The sequence below is a fragment of the Erithacus rubecula genome, assembly GCF_903797595.1.
Source record: "Erithacus rubecula genome assembly, chromosome: 2".
Classification (NCBI taxonomy): Eukaryota; Metazoa; Chordata; class Aves; order Passeriformes; family Muscicapidae; genus Erithacus; species Erithacus rubecula.
In genome coordinates, this window is record NC_136685.1 from 43,052,149 (window position 1) to 43,073,400 (window position 21,252).

The 21,252-nt window shown below is 38.1% G+C and overlaps 1 protein-coding gene across 2 annotated transcripts in view; it reads left to right on the forward strand.

Moving 5' to 3' along the window:
* Nucleotides 1-21,011, forward strand: part of AFG1L (AFG1 like ATPase) — a 63,537-nt gene extending 42,526 nt beyond the window's left edge. For both annotated transcript variants that reach the window (XM_079298754.1, XM_079298753.1), the window contains exons 9-13: nt 785-855; nt 1,112-1,212; nt 13,835-13,975; nt 15,620-15,733; nt 16,454-21,011. In XM_079298754.1, the coding sequence (XP_079154880.1) occupies nt 785-855; nt 1,112-1,212; nt 13,835-13,975; nt 15,620-15,733; nt 16,454-16,585 (559 nt within the window). In that variant the 3' untranslated portion in view covers nt 16,586-21,011. The remainder of the gene's footprint in view (nt 1-784; nt 856-1,111; nt 1,213-13,834; nt 13,976-15,619; nt 15,734-16,453) is intronic.
* The last annotated feature ends 241 nt before the right edge of the window (nt 21,012-21,252 follow it).

Genomic DNA, 21,252 nt, shown 5'->3' on the forward strand with positions numbered 1-21,252 from the left:
TAGAAATCTTATCTATCTATTCATCTTTAAGAATAAAACATGGAAAGGCTGGCTCTCTAACCTATTCAATAAAAAAAAGTTCTCTGATTTGACTTATTTTTTAATTCTTGTGGCCCCAAAGATGAATGTAAACTTTACTTTACTTCAGCTATCAGCTGAATATTTTGCATTTCAGCATCTGTGGTTGATCTTTTCTCAAGCAGTATTAGGAACAGAGGTTGGGAAACTACTAAAACTGCTAATGCAGAGATCATACAGTGGTACTTTTAATTTCACAGTTTAATTTTTCAAATTGTTTGGTCAATACAATCAGTTGACTTGACACAGCATCCCCCCCTCCCCCCCCCAAAAAAGAGAAAAATCTGCATAAACATTTAATTTCACGAAGTCCCCTCAGAAATTTCAAAGGATACTTCTTTAGGTGCTTGACTGCCTTGCCTTGCCTTATCTATTTGCTATTACTTTGCATGCAAGATAGAGCCAGATGCCTTTTTTCTCATTGTGTACACATAGTGTTAATGGATCTGCTCTGCCTGTATTGCCTCATTACTGGAAGCAGCTCAAAACACAGAAGTCTTTCAGTGTATGCAAATAAGGCAGAATCATCTACCTGAGAGTTAATATTCTCTACTTTTAGGTGTATTCTAAATGTAATGTTTGTATTTAGAGCATAACATCCTGTTCTCTTTTTTTTATGGGCAAAAAGCTAAGCAGGCTCAGGCAGCTGTTTGATGTTGGCTTCAAGTGTTATTAATTTCATATTCTATTATTCTTTTCACTGTAGCACAAGTGAAGCTGATGTGGAGGCTGTCATGGATAAGTTGTTTGATGAGCTGGCTCAGAAACAAAATGATTGTACGTAAGTTAATTTCTCTTGAAAGAGAATACATTTGGAACACAATGCTCAATCTCCACTGACCAATTAATAAGTTCCATTGCTGTATATGGGTTGATGCCACACTCAAGTGGCAGTCATTGTATCAGCATTTTGTCTAATTTATGTGTTGAATCATGTGCTATTATTCATGAAGCTATGCATTTCCTATCTGTAAGAGATGAATTTTATAGTAATTATCCAGAGAAGATTGAGTCTTTGTTCATGTTCCCATAGTAACTAGACCAAGGATTCTAAAAGTGCAAGGCAGAGAGCTGAGGCTGAATAAAGCGTGTGGAACCATTGCAGACTTCACATTTGAAGAGCTGTGCGACAGAGTGAGTACCCAGTCCAATCTAGATCAGTTAATGCTCAGACTTTTCACAGTTTAAAAAAAAAATCAAACCACACAAACTTGCTATTTTCCCAAGTTGCACTAAATTAAAAAGGCTTTTTAAAGAAATGTGATCGACAGGAATGTTTTTAATTTAAGAGGAAAAAAACCCCTTTCCTCAAAAGAACCGTACTAATTTTCTTTTTAATGATACAGTAAATTCACTCTTAGGTGTATCACAGATTGTCTTAAAAAATCCCACTACAATAAATGCCTGGCCTAACATCAGTACTGGTATATGATGATGGTGGTAACATCTCAATATGTAAATAGCAGTCAAATGCTGTTTTTGTAGTCTGGGTTTTCAGTTTGATACTCAAGCAAATGAATATTGATCCTGGCACCACTAAAGTAACACTGCTGTTCCATGCTTTGGTTTAAACTGCATGTCCAAGGAATGTTTAATCCCAGGCCTTCTCAAAATATCCCAGATTTTGCTAAATACTGCCACATTTTCTGCTTAAACATGTGAGATATGAATCTTGAAAAGTTCTCCTTGTATTTCACGTCCAGTGGGTTGGAAGACAATTCCCCAGGAGTTGCACTTCAGTGCAACTTCAGTGATCTTTGTACTGATGTCTGAAGTTGCTGTTAATGATCACAACCCTCAGCTGGTCCAATAGCACTTTTGATTCAGGCTGCAGACCAGTCTTTTGCTGATAACATTATGCTTTCACTTCCTTGCAGCTATGGAGCTGGTAGCTGTTTGGACAGAAATTTCACTGGTTTTGTTTCAGACTGTAGGTTTTAGACTGTTGGTTTTCAGTTTCAGACAAAACCAGTAAGTAATTTGTAAGAGTGAAGGTGTGTCATGGGTAGAATAGCTTACTTTTCTAAGTGTTTTGAGACTTGTTCTGCCTTGTGCCTCTGAAAGCATGGGGAAACTATGCTGTAGCAAATACTACTACAGTTCTTTAGTCCAGTAAATGCCTTTTGTACTTAAATGGGATAGTAAGTTGTTCTAAGTAGAAGTGTTCTGATTAGCTCACATGTCAATGGTCTGAAGGTTCTCATCCTGTTCAGGAGTTATTTGGGGTTCAGATCATCTTGGCATAATGGAACTGAGGGTCTTGGTTTGCACTCAGAGTGAGTAAAGGAACCCTTATGAAATGTTAATCTTGTTTAGCAGTATTCTTACCTGGATTGCCCAGGACTTAGGAAATCTTGCTGTCTCAATTCAGATGCCTTCTGCAGATATTTTATGGTAGTTCCTTATAGCAAAATCACATGCTTAAAACTAAAACAACATGGCAGACAGAGAATGGTTTTATTTTGACAACTTCCTGAGTCATGGCTGATTTTTTCAGCCATCTTTCATTCATTCAGATCATCTTGTATATTCGTAAATATTACATTAGTATCTTGGTAAGGGGTATCAATGTGCTCCCTTCATAGGCATAGAAGTATAGTAATGAACTTTAGAATTGTTTATTAAATTTAGATGAATGGCCAGAGTTGCCTCCATTGTGATTTTTTTTTCATTACTGTAAACTTTTGTAATTATAGAAAATTTCCCTCAGTATAAGCTGCATTTAGGACCTTGTCTGCCCCATTGCTCTGTTTACCTGACCTGCTGCCATTAAAATCTGCTAAAGAAAAAAATTCAAAAAGGGAAAAATGCAGCTCTCAAGCCATGAAACCCTCTTCCTTTTTTCATTAATTCTTTAACTTTTGATGGAAAAACTTTAACATTCAGTATCTTTTTTTAAACAGTCAGAGAGGGAAATTGCTCCCACTCATGTCACAGAAGGCATAGGGAGGATCCAGAAGAGTGCACTGTGATTTATAGCAAAAAAATAACCCAAAATGAGGAGACATTCAACATTACAGGAAGTATAAAGTAATTTATATAGTTTCAGTAAGCTTGCTATTAGTGGGAGGATTTGTAGAGGGATAAAGCAGAAATCTGTAGGGGACATAGCAACAAGATATGCTACTTCTTGTGAAGCCAAATGGTAGATAAGTTGACAGGCGTCTTAACTGCTACTATTAAAAAAAAAGAGAGTAGAAAGCTGAAAAAGACATGATGAAACAAAAGATTAACAAAACAAAATACTGAAGGGGTTTTTTTTGGATTTGCATGGAGCAGATCTGCAGATTGCTTTGTGCAGGACATGGGGACAGAATCCCATGGGAAGGCAGATTGTATGAAGGGACATGGGGCAGGAAATCTTCCTCTCTGTAGCCTGTGCAGCCAGGGTGAAGCTTAATTGACAGCTCAAGCAGAGCCTCCAGGTAGAGAAATGAAATCTAAAGTTGGTATTGTAGGAGCTCATTAAACTCGTAACAGAATTGAAAACAAGATTTGCAGTTGGTTTTGTAACAGTTTTAAGATGTGGTGACAAGCATGATAAATGGGAAACTCTCATTAATAGGGGAAAATGAGAGATAATTGCTATTATTGAAACCTTGTGGGAAAATTCATAAAATAATACAGAATGGGTGCTTACAACATCCTGAAAGACAGAGTGGCTAAAAGAGGTGGAGAACAGTATGCAACATTGAAGGTACTGGTACCTGCCTTAAAGTTAATTAATACAAAGTTCTTTAGTACATATCAGTCTACTAATTAACAAACCCAGAAGAAAAGTACTCACAGGGATCTGTTAAAAATGGAGCATGGGGTGGATTGCTCCTTGAGCACTTGGCTATAAAAAGCATATAAAGAAAATACACCATTGTATGTTATGCTATAGATGAAACACAGGAAAAGTTGAAATGTAATTAGCCAGAAAATTGCAAATTATAATTTTCTAGCATAAAATGTACTACATCCAGTACAAGGTCATTTGGTTGGAGCTTACAGTGATGAATTAATCTAGAAATTTGTGTTGTGTAGGAACAACCTTAATTTTCCAACATTTAATTAAACCAAAAAATATTCCAAACAGTGAAGTTGCATATTTGAGTGTTCAGGAAGAGTAATTTTCAAAAGCAGAAGGGAACTGTGACTAACTAGAAAGGGAAGTAAGTGTAAACAACAAAAAGAGCAACACAAACCCAGGAAGGGCTCTCTGAGGAGGAAGATTGTAGAAGTATTTCCTGTGTCACTGTTGAGATAGAATCAAATAATATGGAATGAATGCCAACTAATTATGAAGTGCAGGAAAATTATAAAATAAAGGTCAGGGGCAAATATGTCCCTTCAGATAAAAAATGAAAGTAAATTTGGACTTTTGATGTTTTGTATTATCTGAATGTTTCTGGCTTATTCTTAGCTATAGATGGATGAACTTTTAATAACGATATGGAAAAAAAGAAAAGGTTTGGTAAAAAATAAGTGTTCTAGGTGAAGCAGAGTGAAATACTCACTGTACTAAAGGATAGTGAAATAGTTTTCAGTCTGTAAATAGTTAACATATGCTAAAAATCGCCTGCAAATACATTTTGTATCATTGGAGTTCTGTAAAACTAGGTTGAGATCTCTGACTAGCTTTTTATTTTTGAGAAATGTTAGAGTGCAAGAGAAATTCCACATCACTAGAAGAATGCTCTATGTGTCAGTATTAAAAAACAAATAAGTAAAATTCACACATGCTTATGATGATGGGTGGAACTGCAGGCTGTTGGTGAGATTTTAGTCCAGGAGGAGTAGTGGAGAAGCTGATTCTGGATGCCTACAGTGGTTGGCTAAAGAATGGAAATGAAATTAATTCTCCAGTCTCCCTGACTTTATAGGAAGGGTTGAGTTTGAAGGGTTGAGTTTTGAGATGCTGTTCTTATTAGGAGTGGCATTATGCAGTCTTAAGAAAGTATTTGTTAAATGGATTGCTAAGTTAGTTAACTAACCTATAAAGAGAAATATTGCTGAAGATTTGTTATTTGTAGCACTTCTAATGAGCACATTTTTATACTTATCCAAATATAACAGGTTTTTTTCTTCCCCAGGACTTCTGAATATAACATAAATGCTAATGCGAACTTGCTGTAAATACAGAGTATTGTGTGTATGGAGGGGTGAAGCAATGAAGAAAAACATGCTATGTGCAGTTTATTTCTTAACAGAAGTGATATTTTGGGGAAAGGGTTGGGGTTTTAGTGTTTTGGCTTTTGGGGCTTTTTTTTGATAGTTTCTTTTGTTTTGTGGGTTTTTTTTGTGGTTTTTTTTTTTAATCTAAGCAGACACAGCCTCCTTTTACTGTGTATTGGGTCAAAACTGGATTCCATTTTAGGAGGAGGCTTTTGTGTTTAAGCTACGTACTAGTTTTTTGGCTTAGCCATCTCTAGAACACAGGAAGTTGAAGTACCCTATGATCTTTCCTGATTTTAAAGTGCCTGAAAGTAGGGATGTGAGGGAGTCAGGGTCTTTGCTAACTGTTGGCAGCTCTCACTGCCCCTGCACATGTGGTGGACAAGTTCAGCAGCCAGCAGGGGAATGTGCCCAGTCCATCTCGAGGGAATAACCAGCTCTTATCCCCCTCACACTTCTGGGAGTAGGCAGTACTTCTCAGTCTGCAATCAATCTGTGCAGGCAGTTCAGACTGAGTTTTTTCAAGGCATATAACTTCCTGGGGTTTGAAGGGGGTTTCACAGAAGTATATAGCAAATTTCGCTCGTACCGAGCAATGTTTCTTCCAAATTTGACATATCTGGTCCACATCATGGAAGTACTTACAAGTTACAATATAATCTTGGAGGTGCAGTAGTATTTTTTGAGTTTTCTGAAACTGTTGTGTATTGCTGCTCATGTGGGTGTCAGTAATCATTGCAGCATGAGTGGACAACATTGTACTCAAAACTTGCTTAATTGATTCCTTTGGCTATCCATTACCCTTAAGGGTTTCAGAAAAAAAGAAAAACTTTTGCAAGAATCAGCATGTGAAAGGATAGATGCTTTTGTTATGTTGGCAAAATAGTTTATCACTCAAGTGACTCTGATTTCACTTTGTTGCTGCTGTCTGTCTTCTAGTCTGGTTTTGGGTAGCTGTTACAATGCATTCCAAGGGATAAATATCCCGACCTAAAAATCTACATTTGCTGGTGTAGGATTAAGGAGATGTGGTATAAATTTCTCAGATAATTACTTAGTGATTTCTGTAATACAATATTTTATATGAACAGCCTGTAAAACCTGTCCAATTTCACTGAAGTTTCCTTTGAAATAAAATCAAAATTCTGTTTTAAGGGGAAATACTGAAACATTTTTCACTTTGATATCACACGATTTCACGAGATGTCAGCTAATACATAATAGATGAAAATAGTAAATCAGCAATTGGTAACCTGATACTATTTGTAACATCTCCTAGCTTAAGTAGAATTTTCATAATAGCTGCTTTTAAATTAATACCTGGAGACCTTGGAAGTTAGAGTTGATACCTTTTTGGTATTACAATATTTCATTCTTGTTTCATGTGTTAGCACCAAATTGTTTCATGTCAAGAGTATAAAGAGTTATTTCTGTCTAAAATAATGCATCAGATACTGGTAATTACTGGTTGTCCAGTAATGTTTATAAAAATAAAATACAGAGTATATGTTCTATGCAGTGCTGGTATGAAATGCAGTTGACTTGCTAAGCTATTGTGTGCATCAATTTGTAAATCCTGTTTTCCCAGATGAGGATAATCACTAGTTTTAGCTTTGTTAATATCAAATTCATACACTGCTTTTTTTCTTTACTAGCTATGTGAGCATGTGGAAAACCAACAGAAAACTGGATGAGAGGATACTGATCTATTTTGGTTGCTTTCAAGCAAAGGAGAAGCAGTTTTTCAGACCTGGCACAGTAGGGTTTATGTGGCAGAGTGGCATGTGGTGGTCCTTGTCATGGGAATGAAGCAGGTACCCTGTGCTAGAATGGAGCCCTAGTGTAATCAGCTAGGAGGACTCTACTTGGTTTTCATCAAAATAAAACATAGCCAGAGGAGGCTGGGACAGGCACCAGGCAGAGCAGGGAACATACAACTCCCGAATTTTAATGCTAACATTGGCTTCTCCCATTCTTTGGGGCCTTTAATTTCTTTCTTGCAGTTTGTCCATCTGTATAATGAGGGAAGCCCTACCAGCGGTGTTAGATTCTTGTAAAACTTATTTATTTACTTTGTTCATTGAGTTAAATGTGTTAATTAAAGGTCACCAGATACCTTTAAAAATAAAATGTGTATATTAACTTAGTTTCAAAATCCCCATATATACACATGTGATTGTATAAATACAAGTCTTAGTCCATTTTAGTGTGTTCCTCACGCATGAAGAGCAGTGTTCATTACACCTTAGAAAAATCACTCTCTGCCAGTTCTCTTTCTTTACTTCCCTTTTTAAATTTTCCTTGGAAACAGGTAATTGTGGCAGTCGGATCCGGTGTAAGTAGCGCGGGCAGCATCGTGGGTTGTGTGCGATCCGCAGGGCGCGGGGGAGCCGCAGATCCGCGGCTGCTCCCGGCGCTCCGCGGCTTGTGCGCAGCAGCTGCTCCCTCTGCCGGGAGCGCCGGCTGCGCGCCGCTCCGGCGGGGAGCCTGCGCTGGGGCACGGGGCCTGGGGGCTCTGCACGGGCTAATCCCATGCATCTTCCCTCCCGCTGCCCACTACCGATGGATGCAGTGCCTTAACATGAGCTAGCCATTAGCAAACATGCGATTGCGTTAAAACCCTGAAAATAAATTTAGTATCAGTATGTTGTAAAAGGTTATCGTACTGTGATTTTTTTTCTGAGTAGTTATTCAATATTTCTGAAATTGGCAAAATAGAATTTTTGTTAAGATTAACACAACAAATAAGTGGTGAACAGTTTCTGTTAGGTTGTTGTTCCATTGCAATAGGCACACTGTACAGACCAGGAGGAAGGTGTAATTTTTAACTTGAATAGCTTGCACTTCAAAGGAAAAGATGTAACTAAGCTTTAAAAAAAAGAAAAGAAAAAACTTACCATCTTCAAATGCATCAAGTGATTTAGAAATGCAAGTGTCTGTTTTTGAGTCAGCTGAATGTCTGCCCTATGTGATGATATAACTCAGCTGCATTTGTGGTTTAATGATTCTGAGTAATTTTGAGGGAACTATCTTCATTAAAAGCTGCTGAATGTATCCACAGTATAATTTGGTGTCATCTTTAGGATTGTAGGATTGTCAGGTGTAGGTGTAAATAAACATACCACAGGTGAGCACTTTTCCAGTAATCTTTTAGAATAATAGTTTTCTTTAGTTTGTGATCTTAGTTTTATTCCTGAGAGATTAGCTTTTTGCAGCTTAAGCTCTGGACCGAGAGTCTGTCTTTTATTAGCTACATTTGCTTTAAGGATTTAATCAGGTTCTCTACCCCCCCAAAAAATCTGCCTTATCTTATTCATGAGCATTTTTTATAAAAAGACCCTCATTTCAGGTGGAAATATTGCAATACAGTTATATTGTTAGTCAAACTATCTTTCTATTTTATGTTTTACGTGTATCAGAGATTAATTTTTAGAGAGCATTCCTTTCAGTGAAAGCTGCATAAACCTTGAGGGTTTAGATCCTGTACTTTATAGACCAGGTAGTACAAAATTTTTGAAGGTGATTGGAGTTTTTAGGATTTGCCTTTTTAATTTAATTTTTTTTTTCGTTCCTTAGATTCTTGAATGTACTTCTTTCTCTTTTTTCAAAACTTTTTTGATCATGGTAATGTAAATCTTAACAGTAAGTGTAAATATTTAAATAGACCTATACATTTTTTAAGCCTTAACTATTTTTGGAGAACATTTCATTGATAATGCTGTACTTTGGAGTTGGAACTGGAAATTTAGCAGTGAGAGCTTTTAGAGCAGAAACATGCCTTTTCCATGCTTCCAGTATTCAGCCAGCTTTGAGCATATTGCTTAAATAAATACATAAATAAATAAAAGAATAGGAAATTACAAGCATCTTCTTAAGCAGAAGAGCAAAGATGTGAAACACATTTCCACTATGAGAAATGTGACTAAAAAACTTCTGCTGTAAGAACAAGCAAAATTACTTCTTAACAGGATTCTATGGTGCGATAATCTGAGATAGCAAGGGGCTGTGCTTGATATAGAAAATATCACTCCAGGGTTTACAGATCTTAGATTCCTGCTCTCCTGGTTGGAACTAGATGCTTTTAAGGGCTCTTCCAACTCAAACTGTGTTATGGTTCTATGATTTGCACTGCCATCAGTAGCTTTAAATTTTTTAACCAAGTTAGCTATGCTCTACCTCCTCCCATTTTTATTTAAAGTGTAGCATGCTTTGGCATCATATATCATGCCTTGGGTTTTTCTGTTCCTTTGTTGGAATTATGACGTTGACATATTATCTCAGTGCTCTGTTTTATGAGCCTCACTAGTGATAGTGTGTTGTTCATTTGGAAACAAAAGAGCTTTTTTTTGTTTGTTTGTTTATACTTAGTGATTAAATTGTAAATATTATCTGGTCTTACACTGGGTGTTGTCTGCAGGAAGTTTTGGACTGTTGAGTGTCTGCACAAAATTATAGTTACTATTAGTCATGAGTCTTCAGGATTGGCTGGAATTGGTCCTGGAATATCCTGCAACATCAAAAAAAATACATATTCTCTTGAGATGACATATCCTTTTCTGTCATATATAAAACATTCTGTGTTCTTCAGACAATTTCTGAAAGGTGATCTACCAGGCCACTGATGAGTCAACAAAGAGAAAAAGATACTTTATACTATAATTAAATGGACTATATAATAGAATCAGGAGACGACTAACTCTAAAGCAGCCCACAGAGAGCTCCAAATAATAAACATCCTACTTGAACTGAGATGATGATAGCTGAAAATGCATTAAGTAGACAGAGAAACAAAAACAAATGAAGGTGAGAACTCAGTCAAGCGGGTTGAAGTGGAGTAAACACTTTGTCAGGAGTGTAGCCCATGTTTGTGCTAATGCGTTTTGCATTAGTATGATGCCTGTAAAATACTGACTCTTGACATCAGAGCTAATAACAAAAATCCACAACAGTTTTAGAGTATATACACATGCAGGAACAATCATACCATAAGAAAGATTCTTATCTGTTACTGTATTGAGTGTTTTAAAATAATATAGCATGTGAAAGAGATGGTACCAAATGGTAAGTTACAGTCATTACATAAACGTGTTAGTATTCTGCAGTTGAGTTTTGATCAATAATCGATCAAACAAAAGAGATCAGACAGTACCAGAAGCACACACCAAATGAAGGTATTTTTACAGTGTTATTCAGTGGATGAGATTAATCAGGCTAAACTTTTAGTAAGAGAATTGTATATATATATATATGTATATATGTGTGTGTGTGTGTATAATGTCAGGAGGATTTCTGGCTTTACTAGCAACTTCTGAGGAAGAAATACCTTAATGTATGTTGCTAACTAAAGTGAAATACTTTCTGTGGTTGGTTGAGATTTACAAAACAATTTTCAGCCCTGGAGGGTTATACAGAGGACAGTGCTATGTGTCTAAAACTGTGTGCCTCTAGTCTTGTTGCTTGGTCTGAAATGATGTTACTGGCAGTTGGGACCCAGCCAGTGCTTGGGCTGTACAGCCAGAGCCTCCAGCAATGGCACAATCTGGCCTTGAACCCATCTCCCTGTCTCTGTTCCTGTGTGGCAGAGGTGGGACATGGGTGCTTATGCCAACCTCATGGGGCCAGTGAGAATGGGAGTTGAGAAGCTGTCAGGGTGCCCCTGCATCATGGTCTCTTGCATTTGGAGCATTTAGAGTTAACTGGTAGGTTAGACCAGCTTTGAAGGGAGCATGGAAACTGGGGCCAATAGCAAGGTCAGAGGTATATAAAACAGGGCTTTAATCTGTAATCAGAGGACTTCCTATCTCCAGGACTGTCTCTAAACTCTAAAAGCAGAGAGTTTTGAGAAACTCCTCTATGTAAGGGACTACAGCTCATGTCAGTGAGCCATATGTAACAGCAGAATGGCTGACTTGGCATTTCAGTTGTGTCTCACTAGAGTCTTGTCAGGGAGGTACCAAATTTACTCTAATAAAGTACTTCCTTTGCTGCTAGACTCAGATCTTTCTGAGTGTAAGATTTTGGAGTCTCCAAAGGCACATTTCTGCCTACATTTACAGAATGTTATCACTTAGTGTTGGTGTGGATGTTTCAGAAGTTCTTGTTAAAGCTTGAAATGATCTGCCTTTTATGCCTTTTATTAGAGGAATGCTTGAATTGCTTGCTTTTTGCACTGCTGAAGTGGATTGAATTCCTGTTTGACTGATAAAGATGCATATTGTAACCTTCTATGAACTGTGATTTTATGTCTGTATGAAAAGCAGTATAAGTGTTACATCTTCCATTCTTCCCATTTCAAATATATTAGCCTTATTTTTGTCTTCCACCTGTTCCTTTCTTCTGAATACCCAGGTTTTTAATTCTCCTGTTTAGATATCCACCTAAAAAGGTACCCACCAAGTTCTTAGCTGTATAGCTCATTAGTTGAGCACTTCAGTTTGCCCACTTTGCAGAAGTTTGGATGCTTTAATTTTTAGTTATATATTTATTTATTTTAGGAATCAGCTTTTATTGTCTGATACTTTCAGATGAGGAGGGTGTATTGGTATGGTTTTTGTGAGAAAATGTGTCACATTGGGACAGGGCAGAATAATTCCTCAGGGTTTTGGGTTTCAGCAGAAGATTGCTTGAGCTCTTCATGTAATAAAAGAATGAATCAGCATAACAATGATGTCTGTAATTTCTTTTCTAAGGGGAGGAATGAGAAATTCTTACCTTTCTCGTGTACAATGAGATCACTGCTGTTCTCCCTCACAGGTACTCATCACACAGGCGTACTTGATCTCCTCTGTGTTTAACACTACTTCAGTCCTAAGTATGGAATAAAATTACCCTTACCAAAACTATTTGCTTATAACTAATCTTAAAATCTTCAGCAGCATCCTGGTTGTGTTGCTTTTAGTGGTCCCATTCTTTTCTTTTGCAGTTGATACTTTGGCTGTCTAGATGTATCACTAGTATCTGGTGGCAGTCAGTTTGCTCTGTGTTTTTTCCATCCATCAGTTCCTTCTGCTTTCTTGAGCCTTTTTCTGATTTATTTCATCAGAACATTTTGAGTTCAGCTACTCTGGTTTATTCAGATAGGATTTTGTTTTTTCCAGAGGTGTTGCATGAAGCTTTGCTGGTGGTCCTCATTGATGATGAGTTTTTGATGACTAAGTCCATAGTAGTAACTAGGGGACTGAAATGGAGGGAGAAAATAAGCATTAGATATCATTCTAACAAGAGAATATAGCATATACTACTCTTAAACACTGCTCAAAATAATTGAAAGTTTTTATAGTAATTCTTTTCCGTAGATGCTACAGGGAAGTTGCATGCTTGGGAATGGGAAAGCAGGGTGATTCATGAGACTGCAAGTGGGAGAGCTGGTGGACAGTGAGAGGCTTTAGTACCTGCCTGGAAGGTTAGCTTATTCCCATTAATTTTCAGAAGAATTTTTGGAGTGCTATCAAGGCTTCTTCCTGTGCTTGTGTAGAGACTGTTTCTACAAGGTTTTTATTCTAGCATCTAAACAAAACCCAAAGTCCTGTTCATGGGCAGCTGTTAATGATTGCTTAAAATAACTTCTTGCAGAAGGGTTCTAGTTAAGAAGTTACATGTGGTCTACAACAAATTAGTCTCACTATTTCAGTTAGAGAAAATATTTTGTGCTTTACTGGTTTTAAGACAGTAGGAGTATTGCAGTGCTTTATAACAGTATTATACTTGGTACAGCACATGGTACATGTCATTAGCTGGGAAGGGAGTTGTGACCATGTAAAATGCTGGTGAACTTACTCTCTGTAGTGACTGCAGACAAGATTCAGAAGTACTTTGTACAAGTAAAACTGATGGAACAAGTTCAGGAGTATGAATTTTAATAGCTCATGATAAAGTGCTGCCTGTGGTACTGATAGGATAGATCTTGAAGAAAAAAATTCCTCCCATGTAATGAAAAAATAATTTTAGAGTAATGTACTTGAATGAGCTACTACTGTTAGTGTGTATTTTCTGTTGATGGTTTAGATACAGAAAGAGAAACAAATGAGTACTTCTTGAAGATTTTTATTTCATCATTACAGGAGAAACCATGAACAAAGGAACTGCTGCAAAATTGTATTTTTGTCTGTTTCCTCTTGTTTTCCATACTTAAAACATGAGATATTTATTCAGTCTGAGTTAGTCCTGGGTGAATTAAATGCAGGTCTACTTAGGATTTAGTAACTAGCCTATGAATTTGCATTTAAAAATCTTTCTGTTGGAAAGCATCCTATTAGCTATTCAAATTATTTATGCTTTAGGTTGAAATCACATGTCTTCTATGGATTATGGTTTATAGTGATTATTTTATTTGAGGTTGTTGAAGAGAGGTCATAATGTTGTCTGGGTGCAGGAGAGCCACATTTTTAACTCTTCAACTGTTCATGTAAAGCCAGGAGTATGAACATGCACATGTTCCTAAGGACAGTCAAACATTCCTTAAGTGAGATACAAATGAAGAAAACTAAGAATATGACCAGGACTTTACAGCTCTCTTCTGTTACTGTAGTATGTCAAGATACAGAGTTTGTGTCATTCTGTCATGGGTTTCCATTGCTTATGGTTTGTTTTCTTTCAGCCTCTTGGAGCCAGCGACTATTTGGAAATATCAAAGCATTTTGACACGGTGTTTGTTCGTGACATACCACTTCTCACAATAGCAAAAAGGACACAAACTCGTCGTTTCATTACTCTTATTGATACCTTTTATGAGCATAAGGTGAGAATCAAGCCTTTCCTATATGCATAAGAATAATATTGAGAGTTCTAAAACTGTTACTATTGAAATAAGGCTTTCTGTAGTAATGGTTTGGGAAACATAAGCAGAATGAACTAGCTCTGCAAAGAAACATCATTCCATCTTCAAAAAAAAAAAAAAAAAGGCCCATTTCAATAAATAAACAGGAGTTTTTTGTTGTTGTTTCTGTAGGTATTAAGCATGAGTATAAATATAAGCCTGAGCTCATTTGCTGTTCTTGAATGGGGATGTTCTTTCCTAACCCAGGAAAACAACAGAAGCCATGTCATTATTTTAATAATGAAAGACTGTGTTGCCAACTGTGCTGGAGTGAAATGGAGTTTTTTAGATTTTAATCTGTAAGGGCAGTTGGTCAGGAATCAGTGCCTTTTTGATCAGGAAGAAGGAGTTAATAGCACAATTACATCAAAAATTTTAAAGGAAACAGTCACTGTAGGCTTTACTTTAGATTGCAAAATTGCTCATGAAATACTAAGGATAAATGTAGTACTTCATGTGGATTTACAGAGATTTCAATCATGGAAGCAAAATCAGTGTAAATAAAACAAAGAGAAGTTCCTATTTAAGGTGATTTTTTAAAAAAGTGATGCAAGATTTGAAGCACTATCATATATGTATTATATTTGCACACTTTTAAACATTTATGCAGTTGGGAAATGTCAGTTGAGGTTGCTCCTTATCAAGAATGTTCTGGCATGGGTTGTTGATCAAAAAGGCTCCAACTCAGCAAGGTATTGAACAAACTCAGTAGTCTCATACAAATCAGCCAGATTCAAATCAGTGTCATTCAAATTAGTCAGATTTTTTATGCTTTATGGTTGAGAAGTGGACATTTGCTAAGACAATATGTTAATATTAAACTAATGTATTAGAAACAGAGGGATGGTCTGCTCTGTGTGCTGTCATTACGAATTGCAAGCAGTCACTTTCTATTACTTCCTCTATAGGAAGTAATAGAAAGTGTTAAACTCCCATCAAAAGTAGCTGGGAGAAATACCTGAGTATATTTGTGGATTCCTGTCCACAGCACAAACATCTGCCTGCATGGTCTCAACAAGAGTCTCCTCCTGCAGTATTATTTCAGTCTGTCTTCACTGCAGCCCCCATCTCTCACTGCATGCTTATCTCCTCACAGTGACATGAAAACAGCACCATTATTTTTACTAGCAAATAACTTACTGGAGTAGTGCAAATGAAGGCAAGCCTTTTGGGAAATTTGGAATTTAGGTTTTCTTTAAATAGTGTAGTGTATCTACCCACTGAGTGGACTCTCACTATGGCTGAGGAGTAAGCATTGCTTACTATACAGCTATGAGTTTAGAAAGTAAACTTTGTGGTTAACTCATTGCACATGTAGCAGATATTCTGCGTATTTCATAGCACAGTTCTGCTGCTCTCTGAGTAAAAGTTGCATCAGTTGTTACTGAGGAAAAGATCCTGTAAGATTCTGTTAAATCTGTAACAGCAGTGCTAATAGGAGGAGGAAAACCACTGGGGGAAAAACACTGACATTTTAACTTGAAGTTTGCTGTGTGTGGATCATGTATTTTATCCCGTTCCTGTAAGCCCAGGTGATGATACTGTTGCCTGTTCTCCTCCTCTCAGGTGCGCATTATCTGTTCTGCCGCAGCTCCTCTCCAAAGCTTGTTCCTGGTGGAACATGGCAGTGGTGAACTGCCGGACAACAGAGTGCTGATGGATGATTTGGACTTGAGCCAGGTACATTATTTTAACATCATCTCCCTATTGTAACAAAATTTGGTTTAGTCTCATAATTGCAGCAGCATTTTCAGAGGGGGAATAAAAAAAAATTAACTAATGATTTGCTGCTTTTTTGCGGTGTCTCTGTCATTTGGATAATCACATATTGTCCTACTTATTCATTGTCAAAGAAAATGTCACTATATGTAGAACCATTTTGTGTAAGTTTTAGGGTAATTTTACATATTAATCATTGTATCTGTTCAGCCATATATGAAAATGCTGATTTAAGTTTAGCGCCTACATTTAAAATACAGAAATAAAAGATGGTTTGTTCTACCTCTTCCTAGACTACAAAACAGCCTCACAAGTCCTCACAGTGCTACTTTGCATGTTGCTTATTCTGTTTTTTTTATTTTTCCCTGTAGCTCAGTTATTGCTTTTAAATAATTTGTTTAAATTGATGTACAACTAGTCAACAAAAAGAGAAAATAGATGGTTAACCTGCTATTGTGTTGTTTTAAAACAAAATTTTTGTTGTTCCTTCAGAGGATTACCTAGCTGAAATAAGTGCTTTTCTTTAATTTTTGGACATTAATTTCAATTTGTTGGTGCCATGCTGCTGTCTTGTTTTGTCAAAGCCTATAAAGCACTGAGCCCTGGGAGTTAGACAGGATGCACTTCAGTACAGCCATGGGTCTCACAGGTGTGTGGTACTGTTTTTGTGTATTGATGCAGGATTCTGCCAAAGGACTCTCCATGTTTACAGGAGAAGAGGAAGTCTTTGCCTTTCAGCGTACTCTCTCACGGCTCACAGAAATGCAGACTGAACAGTACTGGAATGATGGGGACAGAAGCAAAAAAACATAATTAAAAATTGAATGAAATTGCCAAGAAATAAAATTCCAGTATGAAATCACCAAGAAGAAAAATCGGAAAAGCTTCGGAAAAGCACTGGAAAGCTTTTTAGCACAACTTGAATAATAATTGCACTTTATCATCTGGACCATGTTTTCTTTCATCGATAGTTTTTTGAGTTTAAGACATGAGGTCTCAGTTTTTTTTCTGTACCACCAGTGTGTGGGTATGTGAAATTATGCCTTCATTTGTTCTTCTTCAAACCTGTCTGGATGTCTGGGTCCACACAGTGGTGGTGAAAGGAATTAAAGCCATCTGGTGACTGGTCACCAGTGGGGTTCCCCAGGGCTCAGTACTGGGGCCAGCCCTCTTCAGTATCTTTATCCATGGTATGGACAAGGGGATCAAAGTGCACCCTCAGTAAGGTCACAGATGACGCCAAGTTGGGTGGTGGTGTTGATCTGCAGGAGGGCAGGAAGGCTCTGCAAAGGGATCTGGTCAGGCTGGATCGATGGGCGGATGCCAGTTGGATGTTGTTCTACAAGGCCAAGTGCCAGGTCCTGTCCTTGGGTCACAACAACCCTAGGCAGCAGCACAGGCTGGGGCAGAGTGGCTGGAAAGCTGCCCAGGGGAAAGGGGGCTGGGGGTGCTGGTCAACAGCAGCTGAACATGAGCCTGCTGTGCCCAGGTGGCCAAGAAGGCAAATGGCATCTTGGCCTGTATCAGCAACAGCAGGGCAGGGATTGTCCCCCTGTACCTGCACTGGTGAGGCCTCACCTTGAGTGTCCAGTCTGGGCCCCTCACTACGAGAAGGACATTGAAGGGCTGGAGTGAGTCCAGAGAAGGGCAGTGAAGATGGTGAAAAGTCTGGAGCAGCAGCTGAGGGAGCTAGGGGTGTTTAGCCTGGAGAAAAGGAGGCTCAGGGCTGACCTTATTACTCTGTAATTTCATGAAAGGAGGTTGTAATGAAGTGAGGGTTGGACTCTTCTCCCAGGCATCCAGTGACAGGATGAGAAGACACAGCCTCAAGCTGCTCCAAGGGAGATTCAGGTTGGACATGAGGAAGAATTTCTTCACCAAAAGGGTTGTCCAGTGTTGGAACAGGCTGCCCAGGGAGGTGGTGGAGTCATCATCTCTGGAAGTGTTTAAGAAATTGCTGGACATGGCCCTTAGTTCTGTGGTTTATTTGATAGGGTGATGTTGAGACAAATTTAGACTTGATGATCTTGGAGTTTTTTTCCAACCTTAATGATTCTCTAAAATATAACTTTGATGTTTAGGAAGTTCCATGGGATAAGAATTTTTTTGGAGAATTGGTCTACAGACAAAGTTATTGGGCTATGCAGAATCATGTTATGGTGTCACATGAAGTGGGCACATCACTGTTTATGCACTGCTTCTGTCCTGTACAATGCTGCTTGCACAAAAGAAAAATCAAATGTTTTCTTAAAAAAACTTCTGTTATTATCCATGCTAGAATCCTGGAACTCATCATTAGTGTGTTCTGGTTTTGGTGTGTGGTTTTTTTTCTGAGTCTAGCTATGTGTTGACATTCAGGCTCTAGATGGTTTTTTTTTAATCACACTGTTGCTCAGTCTGGTTCATTGAAAGCTGAATGGTTTTAAGCAAGAGAGAACCCTGAGGAGGAGCTTTAAGGTACTTGAAGCTGTGCAGGATTAATATCTAAGTAATGGATGGAAAAAGAGACCTTGATAAGACAGGGTATGCTGTAACAAATAAGTGCAAGTTCATATTCTTCCTAAATTTTGTGGTTCTTGCAAGCCTGGATACGCTCTCTCTACACCAGTGACATCTCTACCCTGAATTTTCTTAGGCTTCTTTACTAAACCTTTCACTGCTGCTAACACACCTGCCCTGATCTGGGGGGAACAGTGCTCAGTATTAGTGAGGCAATTAATCATGATACCATAGGAATGTGTTTTGTGGAAAAGATAGGACAGTAACTGATACCTCAAGACACAGCACCCATCCTCATGTTTGTAGCTGGAAACTATTTTAGTTAAAGATGTGGTGGTGTCATTCTTGATTTTAATCTAACTGAAACAAAACATGGTATTGTGTGTACTGATTTACCATGTATTTTTATAAAATAATTTTAAGAGCATATTTAGAAACTTTGAGTAGGAAAAAGATGTAGGATGTATCTGAAAAGACTGCCCTCATTTCCTCGGGAGGAGATACATAACACTGTCCAAACTTTGAGAGGTTTTCTTGTGTTTTGCAACATGGCCTTTTTCTGTCTGTTATCAAATTGTGTCCCATCACAATTGCAAAAAGCTCCTAAAAGGGTCTCCTGGGCAGCAGGGAGGGCTGGAGAGGTCCTGTGCCCTTACTTTTGTTAGGGAGCCACATGCTCAAGTCTGGTTTTCTGTTCTGATCCCCTCTGTTTGTCCTGGAAGTTACTCACACTAGCTATACCTGCTCTTCAAATAGTTTTTAAAGCCTGTATTATAATTTGCAACTCATGGAACTATATTATTATTCCCACAAGGGTGACTACCATGGAAAATTTTAATGCATATTTATGAAAACTCCAATCAGAATACATTGCTTATACTTAAGAATATCCAAATAATTGGTCCATGCTTTCAGAGATTTTAGGTTTCTCAGCAGAGGGACTATTGACATTCATGCATGTGTGTCTGTATATACAAACACATATGTATATTTAATTTATACATGTATATATAAATCTAGATAAATCTAATATATATAATTTAAGTGTGTGTGTTTCTGTATTTATACATGGCACTCTATACTTATCAACCTGGGACTGTGCTGATAACTCTCCTGAAGCTTCAGCCTTGACTTTTTTTGAATAGCATTCAAATGCCTCCTGCCTTGAACCAGAATGTGTTGTGGGAAACTTGGAGATGGTGGTAGATAACCTAAGGCACTTTGCATCTGGATATTTATTTACATTCTTTAAAAAACTGTTTATATGTTTAGCCTGTATGTCCTTCTCTGTCAGGTGGTACAGGGGAAATTGTAATCTTGCAAAACATAGAAGACATGTCTGGGACATATGGGTGAGGAGGTCCTGGCAGGTTCTTCATTCCCACAGAGACTGTCTCAGGCCAGGGAAGTGAGGTGTTTCTCCACTGTCCATATGGGTGATGATGAAGCTCCTTTCACTACAGGATCCCTGTTTGTATTCAAACTGGTGCTGCTTTGGCCATTGGTATTTGAGGCTTTTCTGCAGTCTGAATGCACACCCCAAACTCGGATACTCCAGGTTTTTGGAAGCTCCTAAATGCAGTGGGACTGATGTACCATTGAAAGCCTCTAAGGATATAGGTGAGCTCTGGGAAAACACAGGAGGGAAGTTCCCAAAAGCTTCCAGAGAGCCAGCACCACTTCTGGGACTTATTGCTAAAAGAAACCACAGTGCAGTCTTTCCTTGGCCAGCAAGAAATTTGTCTGTTGGGAGTCTCTGGTAGGTACCAGCAATAACCAGGAAAAGAAATGAGGAAGATTCTAGAAGTGTTTAGAAAATGAAAACAAGAAAAGTTGCCTAAATCATTGTGCTGTATTTGTGATTGTGCTGCAGATGGAGGTTTGCCACTTTTGGATCAGGTCCACAAGGAGAAATTTGTTGGACTGATTTCTCAGCCAGCCCAGATGCCAGGGCAGAGGGTGCCCCAGTAAGCACAGAAACAGCACATTTATGTCCATCTACCTCGCTGAAGAAAGTGAGGCCCAATTTCCTTATTTTATGATGCTGTAGAATGTAAAAAGCCCTTTTCCAGCACTGAGTTGGGGATGCTGCTTCTGGGGTTAGACACCTTCCAGGCAACTGGTGCCAGCCAGAATCTCACTGGACACCATGGACAAGACTGGTTATGTCGTGCCCAGGGTCACCTGTGCTCCCAGCTGTCCTGTCCCCTGCTGCCTGCCCTGCTCCTGCTGCTCTGAGACAGCAACAGTCCATGGCTTATTCCCTTTATTCCTTTATGTTGTATTTGTCAAAACATAAACAGTGAGATGCCTGTGACTGAATTATGCATACTCCATAATAGTCTTAAAAATTGTTGGATTTGTGCTGGATGCTTCTATTCAGAGTTTCAGTCCTGCCTTTTAAGGTTTTTCTTAACTTGTGAATTCATGTCATCTCAGATCTGCAACAAGTTTTTATTTCCTTTAGTCCTTCAGCAAACATTATTGACAAGTTTTTTTAAAAGTCTTTTCAAGTGACCTTTATTGATGTGGCATAATATTTTGCTGTCATAGGAAGTAAAACCCTAGGGATTGTGGACCATGTGAAACACTTCATGTTTTCTAAAGGTCACGTCCTGGCTGAGAATCTCTCAACTAACTTCTTTCAAATACTTGATTGACCAAAGTTCATAATGCCCAAAAATTTAACTACTTTAAAAAAAAATAGTAATAAATAGTGCAATTCTGTCTTTCAGAGTTACTGGTTTTCAGTATTGGTTACTGTGAAGATTGAGGGAACAATTGCAGTATTTTGGGTAGAACAAGACAGCCTTCCAAAGACTTTGCATGTTTTGAAGATGCACTTTTTGCCAGGTTTTTGATCTGAAAAGGAGAACCAGTCATGGCTTTTCTTTTAGTAAAGGTGTTTGTGATGGCACTACAGCTGGATAGATGTCACCTATTTTGCAATCTAAACATGAAAAAAGTGACTGACCAGGTTT